Source organism: Nerophis lumbriciformis, linkage group LG29, assembly GCF_033978685.3.
Source record: "Nerophis lumbriciformis linkage group LG29, RoL_Nlum_v2.1, whole genome shotgun sequence".
Classification (NCBI taxonomy): Eukaryota; Metazoa; Chordata; class Actinopteri; order Syngnathiformes; family Syngnathidae; genus Nerophis; species Nerophis lumbriciformis.
This window is the reverse complement of record NC_084576.2, coordinates 33,537,731-33,547,500: the sequence shown is the minus strand read 5'-3', so window position 1 is coordinate 33,547,500 and position 9,770 is coordinate 33,537,731. Positions and strand designations below refer to the sequence as shown.

The following is a 9,770-nucleotide window of genomic DNA, read 5'->3' as shown; positions in this document are numbered from 1 at the left end:
TTTACACACACTTGTTATTTCATATGTTGACCAGAGGTGGATCATTTCACCTTTTTACACACACTTGTTATTTCATATGTTGACCAGAGGGGGGAGCACTTCACATTTTTAAAATTGATTGGATTTGATTTGATTTTACACACAAGCACTGCAATTTCTTACACACACTTGTTATTTCATATGTTGACCAGAGGGGGAAGCACTTCACATTTTTACACACACTTGTTATTTCATATGTTGACCAGAGGGGGAGCACTTCAATTTCTTACACACACTTGTTATTTCATATGTAGACCAGAGGGGGAGCATTTCAATTTCGTACGCACACTTGTTATTTCATATGTTGACCAGAGGGGGGAGCACTTCACATTTTTACACACACTTGTCATTTCATATGTTGACCAGAGGGGGGAGCACTTCACATTATTAAAGTTGATTGGATTTGATTTGATTTTACACACACTTGTTATTTCATATGTTGACCAGAGGGGGAGCACTTCAAATTTTTATACACACTTGTTATTTCATTTGTTGACCAGAGGGGGAGCACTTCAATTTTTTACACACACTTGTTATTTCATATGTTGACCAGAGGGGGAGCACTTCACATTTTTATACACACTTGTTATTTCATTTGTTGACCAGAGGGGGAGCACTTCAATTTTTTACACACACTTGTTATTTCATATGTTGACCAGAGGGGGAGCACTTCACATTTTTACACACACTTGTTATTTCATATGTTGACCAGAGGGGGAGCACTTCAAATTGTTACACACACTTGTTATTTCATATGTTGAACAGAGGGTGCACTTCAAATTTCTTACACACACTTGTTATTTCATATGTTGACCAGACGGGGAGCACTTCAATTTCTTACACACACTTGTTATTTCATATGTTGACCAGAGGGGGAGCACTTCACATTTTTACACACACTTGTTATTTCATATGTTGACCAGAGGGGAAGCACTTCACATTTTTACACACACTTGTTATTTCATATGTTGACCAGAGGGGGGAGCACTTCACATTTTTACACACACTTATTATTTCATATGTTGACCAGAGGGGGAGCACTTCAAATTGTTACACACACTTGTTATTTCATATGTTGATCAGAGGGGGAGCACTTCAAATTGTTACACACACTTTTTATTTCATATGTTGATCAGAGGGGGAGCACTTCAAATTTGTACACACACTTGTTATTTCATATGTTGACCAGAGGGGGAGCACTTCACATTTTTACACACACTTGTTATTTCATATGTTGACCAGAGGGGGAGCACTTCACATTTTTACACACACTTGTTATTTCATATGTTGACCGGAGGGGGAGCATTTCACCTTTTTACACACACTTGTTATTTCATATGTTGACCAGAGGGGGGAGCACTTCACATTATTAAAGTTGATTGGATTTGATTTGATTTTACACACACTTGTTATTTCATATGTTGACCAGAGGGGGAGCACTTCAAATTTTTATACACACTTGTTATTTCATTTGTTGACCAGAGGGGGAGCACTTCAATTTTTTACACACACTTGTTATTTCATATGTTGACCAGAGGGGGAGCACTTCACATTTTTTACACACTTGTTATTTCATATGTTGACCAGAGGGGGAGCACTTCAATTTCTTACACACACTTGTTATTTCATATGTTGACCAGAGGGGGGCGCACTTCACATTTTTACGCACACTTGTTATTTCATATGTTTACTAGAGGGGGAGCACTTCAATTTCTTACACACACTTGTTATTTCATATGTTGACCAGAGGGGAAGCACTTCACATTTTTACACACAGTTGTTATTTCATATGTTGACCAGAGGGGAAGCACTTCACTTTTTTTTTTACACACTTGTTATTTCATATGTTGACCAGAGGGGGGCGCACTTCACATTTTTACGCACACTTGTTATTTCATATGTTGACCAGAGGGGGAGCACTTCATGTTTCTTACACACACTTGTTATTTCATATGTTGACCAAAGGGGGAGCACTTCAAATGTTTACACACACTTGTTATTTCATATGTTGACCAAAGGGGGAGCACTTCAAATGTTTACACACACTTGTTATATCATATGTTGACCAGAGGGGGAGCACTTCACTTTTTTTTTTACACACTTGTTATTTCATATGTTGACCAGAGGGGGAGCACTTTTAAAAGCAACACACACTTCCTGCAGGTCATGTGACTCAGGTAAAGGTGCATGTGAGCCACTTCCAGTGTGTAACATTTTCTTTTGTCACTTCAGGACATTCTGGATGAGATGAGGAAGGAGTTGTCCAAACTAAAAGCAGAACTCATCGATGGTAAACTGAACTTTTTGTCTTTGACTAAATAACATTTCATGATTTTTCTGTTAAAAACAAAAACAAAAGTTTGTTTGCAAGGCAACTGATGTTTACAAATGTCATTTCTATAAACATGCTGAATGTAAACAGATTGATTGATAAATGACACATTTGATTGGTAAATCACAGTGTAACCACCTGGAATTACACATCATGTGTGGTGTTGCAGTTGTACGACTTTTTGTGTGGCCATAAACGCATCACTGGCTAGGTGCCATATGTGCATGCGTTGGCGCAGGTGAGAGAGAGCGAGCGGGTGTTGTTGATACGACAGATGACATCAAATATATACTTGCAGTGTGTATATTGTACATATTACATATTGTTATGAAGGTGTCTGTTACTACATTATATATATATACTTGCAGTGTGTATATTGTACATATTACATATTGTTATGAAGGTGTCTGTTACTACATTATATATATACTTGCAGTGTGTATATTGTACATATTACATATTGTTATGAAGGTGTCTGTTACTACATTATATATATACTTGCAGTGTGTATATTGTACATATTGTTATGAAGGTGTCTGTTACTACATTATATATATATACTTGCAGTGTGTATGTTGTACATATTACATATTGTTATGAAGGTGTCTGTTACTACATTATATATATACTTGCAGTGTGTATATTGTACATATTACATATTGTTATGAAGGTGTCTGTTACTACATTATATATATATACTTGCAGTGTGTATATTGTACATATTACATATTGTTATGAAGGTGTCTGTTACTACTTTATATATAGAATTGCAGTGTGTGTATTGTACATATTACATATTGTTATGAAGGTGTCTGTTATTACATGATATATATACTTGTATATTGTACATATTACATATTGTTATGAAGGTGTCTGTTACTACATTATATATATATATACTTGCAGTGTGTATATTGTACATATTACATATTGTTATGAAGGTGTCTGTTACTACTTTATATATATACTTGCAGTGTGTATATTGTACATATTACATATTGTTATGAAGGTGTCTGTTACTACATTTTATATATATACTTGCAGTGTGTATATAGTACATATTGTTATGAAGGTGTCTGTTACTACATTATATATATACTTGCAGTGTGTATATTGTAAATATTACATATTGTTATGAAGGTGTCTGTTACTACATTATATATATATACTTGCAGTGTGTATATTGTACATATTACATATTGTTATGAAGGTGTCTATTACAACATTATATATATACTTGCAGTGTGTATATTGTACATATTACATATTGTTATGAAAGTGTCTGTTACTACATTATATATATACTTGCATTGTGTATATTGTACATATTACATATTGTTATGAAGGTGTCTGTTACTACATTATATATATATACTTGCAGTGTGTATATAGTACATATTGTTATGAAGGTGTCTGTTACTACATTATATATATACTTGCAGTGTGTATATTGTACATATTACATATTGTTATGAAGGTGTCTGTTACTACATTATATATATATACTTGCAGTGTGTATATGTTACATATTGTTATGAAGGTGTCTGTCACTACATTATATATATACTTGCAGTGTGTATATTGTACATATTACATATTGTTATGAAGGTGTCTATTACTACATTATATATATACTTGCAGTGTATGTATTGTACATATTACATATTGTTATGAAGGTGTCTGTCACTACATTATATATATACTTGCAGTGTGTATATTGTACATATTACATATTGTTATGAAGGTGTCTGTTACTACATTATATATATACTTGCAGTGTGTATATATTACATATTGTTATGAAGGTGTCTGTTACTACATTATATATATATATATATATACTTGCAGTGTGTATATTGTACATATTACATATTGTTATGAAGGTGTCTGTTACTACATTATATATATATATACTTGCATTGTGTATATATTATATATTGTTATGAAGGTGTCTGTTACTACATTATATATATATATATATACTTGCAGTGTGTATATTGTACATATTACATATTGTTATGAAGGTGTCTGTTACTACATTATATATATATACTTGCAGTGTGTATATATTACATATTGTTATGAAGGTGTCTGTTACTACATTATATATATATACTTGCAGTGTGTATATTGTACATATTACATATTGTTATGAAAGTGTCTGTTACTACATTATATATATACTTGCAGTGTGTATATGTTACATATTGTTATGAAGGTGTCTGTCACTACATTATATATATACTTGCAGTGTGTATATTGTACATATTACATATTGTTATGAAGGTGTCTATTACTACATTATATATATACTTGCAGTGTATGTATTGTACATATTACATATTGTTATGAAGGTGTCTGTCACTACATTATATATATACTTGCAGTGTGTATATTGTACATATTACATATTGTTATGAAGGTGTCTGTTACTACATTATATATATACTTGCAGTGTGTATATTGTACATATTACATATTGTAATGAAGGTGTCTGTTACTACATTATATATATACTTGCAGTGTGTATATTGTACATATTACATATTGTTATGAAGGTGTCTGTTACTACATTTTATATATATATACTTGCAGTGTGTATAGTGTACATATTACATATTGTTATGAAGGTGTCTGTTACTACATTATATATATACTTGCAGTGTGTATATATTACATATTGTTATGAAGGTGTCTGTTACTACATTATATATATATATATACTTGCAGTGTGTATATTGTACATATTACATATTGTTATGAAGGTGTCTGTTACTACATTATATATATATACTTGCATTGTGTATATATTATATATTGTTATGAAGGTGTCTGTTACTACATTATATATATATATATATATATATATATATATATATATATACTTGCAGTGTGTATATTGTACATATTACATATTGTTATGAAGGTGTCTGTTACTACATTATATATATACTTGCAGTGTGTATATATTACATATTGTTATGAAGGTGTCTGTTACTACATTATATATATATATATATACTTGCAGTGTGTATATTGTACATATTACATATTGTTATGAAAGTGTCTGTTACTACATTATATATATACTTGCAGTGTGTATATGTTACATATTGTTATGAAGGTGTCTGTCACTACATTATATATATACTTGCAGTGTGTATATTGTACATATTACATATTGTTTTGAAGGTGTCTATTACTACATTATATATATACTTGCAGTGTATGTATTGTACATATTACATATTGTTATGAAGGTGTCTGTCACTACATTATATATATATACTTGCATTGTGTATATTGTACATATTACATATTGTTATGAAGGTGTCTGTTACTACATTATATATATATATATATATATATATATATATATATATATACTTGCAGTGTGTATATTGTACATATTACATATTGTTATGAAGGTGTCTGTTACTACATTATATATATACTTGCAGTGTGTATATATTACATATTGTTATGAAGGTGTCTGTTACTACATTATATATATATATACTTGCAGTGTGTATATTGTACATATTACATATTGTTATGAAAGTGTCTGTTACTACATTATATATATACTTGCAGTGTGTATATGTTACATATTGTTATGAAGGTGTCTGTCACTACATTATATATATACTTGCAGTGTGTATATTGTACATATTACATATTGTTTTGAAGGTGTCTATTACTACATTATATATATACTTGCAGTGTATGTATTGTACATATTACATATTGTTATGAAGGTGTCTGTCACTACATTATATATATATACTTGCATTGTGTATATTGTACATATTACATATTGTTATGAAGGTGTCTGTTACTACATTATGTATATACTTGCAGTGTGTATATATTACATATTGTTATGAAGGTGTCTGTTACTACATTATATATATACTTGCAGTGTGTATATATTACATATTGTTATGAAGGTGTCTGTTACTACATTATATATATACTTGCAGTGTGTATATTGTACATATTACATATTGTTATGAAGGTGTCTGTTACTACATTATATATATTTATACTTGCAGTGTGTATATTGTACATATTACATATTGTTATGAACGTGTCTGTTATTACATGATATATATACTTGTATATTGTACATATTACATATTGTTATGAAGGTGTCTGTTACTACATTATATATATATACTAGCAGTGTGTATATTGTACATATTACATATTGTTATGAAGGTGTCTGTTACTACATTATATATATACTTGCAGTGTGTATATTGTACATATTACATATTGTTATGAAGGTGTCTGTTACTACATTATATATATATATATACTTGCATATTTAATGACATAGTATAACGACCTGTAATTACACAAAATGTGAGTTGTCTGACTTTTTGTGTGGCCGTAAACGCATCACTGGCTAAGTGCCATATGTGCATGTGTTGAGCGGGTGTTGTTGACACGACAAATGACAAAGTTGATTTTTGGGCTGGTTTGTAAGGCAGAAAATGAGCAGTTTTGCTAGATATAAACTTTTTTTTTACCAATGTGTTGGTCAAGTGTTTAAAAAACCTGTTCCTGTTGTGTGTGTGTCCAGCCATCAGGGAGGAGCTGGGCCGGTCCAGCACAGCATAGAAGATAGAAGACCTCCTCCACATCCAACAAGACGTCAGTCTGGGTCGCGACACGGTGATGACAATGAAGACTTTAACCAGGTGGAGCACCTCCAGGTGTTGGTCTAAGTCTGGTCCTCCAGGACTCTCCAGGAGGACTCTGCGGTGTGAAAGGAAAAACGTGCATGTCTTTTTTTTTTTTATGCAAAAAGAACAATCCCTATCTTGTTGTTCCGACAAAGTGAGGACCTCTCGGAAGAGACACTGTCAACATCACTGCTGGATTTTTCTACCAGAAGGCGTTTTAATGAAGGTGTGAAAGTGCGGTCACGTGACCAAGGAACGTGGGATGGAAAAAGGACGAAGGAAACGTGGGATGGAAAGTGTGAAAGAGCGCCACTCGTCTTCCTCAAAATGCTCCTGGAACTGAAGTGTGTACAGACGGAAGATGGCCGACCACCTCCAGTAGCTCCACCATCATCTTCCTCATTCGTCTTTGCCAGCCATGGTAGCTCAGAAAGTGCCATTTCTTTTCTATTCCTGCGACGTGGGCGTGGTCAATGTCCGCTGACCTTTGACCCAAAGCAGCGAGGGTCACACGAGATCCGCCATCACACGTTTATGACGAGCAATAAGTGTAGCCTTCCTCTACGACCCTTCTGACAGGAAGTTACTGTGCACCATGATGTCACCGCCTCGTTCGCTCACTTCCCCCTCAACATCATGCGTGTCTTTATCTGTGTAGTGTGTCGGCATCCTGGATCTACTTTGTTGAGCATCTCCGTGTGCCATTTTTCTTTCTGCTTTTTGCCTTAAACAAATAAAATTTTAATTTTGTTCCCCTTTTAGCACAAGATGTTTTAGCGCTTACCAAGTAACAACCGTGTGCAGTCACGTCAGCTCCTTTTTTGTTGACACTCATTTGCTACGACATTTTTAATGCACAAAATGCATCAAATACTGTCTTTTCCACACCATAGGGCGCACTGCTGATGAGCGGGTCTAGTCAGGTCTATTTTCATATATAAGGCGCACCAGATTATAAGGCGCATTAAAGGAGTCATATTATTAGGGCCCGCATGGCCCATTGTATAAGGACTCCCAAAGGGAGTCCTTATACATGGCCCATTGTATTGGGAGTCCTTGTGCAATGGGACATAATTATTCTTTATTCTTCCGCCGCCACATTAAACTGTAATTTGAATTACATTATTTTACATTATTTGAATTAATTATGTCCCATTGCATAAGGACTCCCAAAGTCCTTATGCAATGGGACATAATTAGGGCCCGCATGGCCCATGCATAAGGACTCCCACAGGGAGTCCTTATGAAATGGGACATAAGGACCTATTGAATTTGTAAGGTTTTATTATTATTAGGGCCCGCATGGCCCATTGCAAAAGGACTCCCACAGGGAGTCCTTATGCAATGGGACATAAGGACCTATTGAATTTGTAAGGTTTTATTATTAGGGCCCGCAAGGCCCATTGCATAAGGACTCCCACAGGGAGTCCTTATGCAATGGGACATAAGGACCTATTGAATTTGTAAGGTTTTATTATTATTAGGGCCCGCATGGCCCATTGTATAAGGACTCCCAAAGGGAGTCCTTATGCAATGGGACATAAGGACCTATTGAATTTGTAAGGTTTTATTCTTTATTATTATTATTATTATTCTTTATTATTCTTCCGCCGCCTCTTTGAGCACTAATTTGACCCACTTAACATGCTTCAAAACTCACCATATTTGACCCACACATCAGGACCTGCGAAAATTGTCTTTTAATTAAAAAAAACGAACCCCAAAACTCAAAATTGCGCTCTAGTTAGGGCCCGCAATGGGACATAAGGACCTATTGTTATTCTAATGTTTTATTATTAGGGCCCGCAATGGGACATAAGGACCTATTGTATTTGTAAGGTTTTATTATTATTAGGGCCCGCATGGCCCATTGTATAAGGACTCCCACAGGGAGTCCTTATGCAATGGGACATTAGGACCTATTGAATTTGTAAGGTTTTATTATTAGGGCCCGCATGGCCCATTGCATAAGGACTCCCACAGGGAGTCCTTATGCAATGGGACATAAGGACCTATTGAATTTGTAAGGTTTTATTATTATTAGGGCCCGCATGGCCCATTGTATAAGGACTCTTGGGAGTCCTTATGCAATGGGACATAAGGACCTATTGTATTTGTAAGGTTTTATTATTAGGGCCCGCAAGGCCCATTGCATAAGGACTCCCACAGGGAGTCCTTATGCAATGGGACATAAGGACCTATTGAATTTGTAAGGTTTTGTTATTAGGGCCCGCATGGCCCATTGCATAAGGACTCCCACAGGGAGTCCTTATGCAATGGGACATAAGGACCTATTGAATTTGTAAGGTTTTATTATTATTAGGGCCCGCATGGCCCATTGTATAAGGACTCTTGGGAGTCCTTATGCAATGGGACATAAGGACCTATTGTATTTGTAAGGTTTTATTATTAGGGCCCGCAAGGCCCATTGCATAAGGACTCCCACAGGGAGTCCTTATGCAATGGGACATAAGGACCTATTGAATTTGTAAGGTTTTGTTATTAGGGCCCGCATGGCCCATTGCATAAGGACTCCCACAGGGAGTCCTTATGCAATGGGACATAAGGACCTATTGAATTTGTAAGGTTTTATTATTATTAGGGCCCGCATGGCCCATTGTATAAGGACTCTTGGGAGTCCTTATGCAATGGGACATAAGGACCTATTGTATTTGTAAGGTTTTATTATTAGGGCCCGCAAGGCCCAT

At 34.7% G+C, this 9,770-nt stretch overlaps 1 protein-coding gene across 4 annotated transcripts in view; it reads left to right on the top strand.

The window, feature by feature from the left end:
• Positions 1–7,821, top strand: part of enah (ENAH actin regulator) — a 165,088-nt gene extending 157,267 nt beyond the window's left edge. For all 4 annotated transcript variants that reach the window (XM_061924464.1, XM_061924462.1, XM_061924461.2 and 1 more), the window contains exons 13-14: positions 2,272–2,329; positions 6,960–7,821. In XM_061924464.1, the coding sequence (XP_061780448.1) occupies positions 2,272–2,329; positions 6,960–6,997 (96 nt within the window). In that variant the 3' untranslated portion in view covers positions 6,998–7,821. The remainder of the gene's footprint in view (positions 1–2,271; positions 2,330–6,959) is intronic.
• The last annotated feature ends 1,949 nt before the right edge of the window (positions 7,822–9,770 follow it).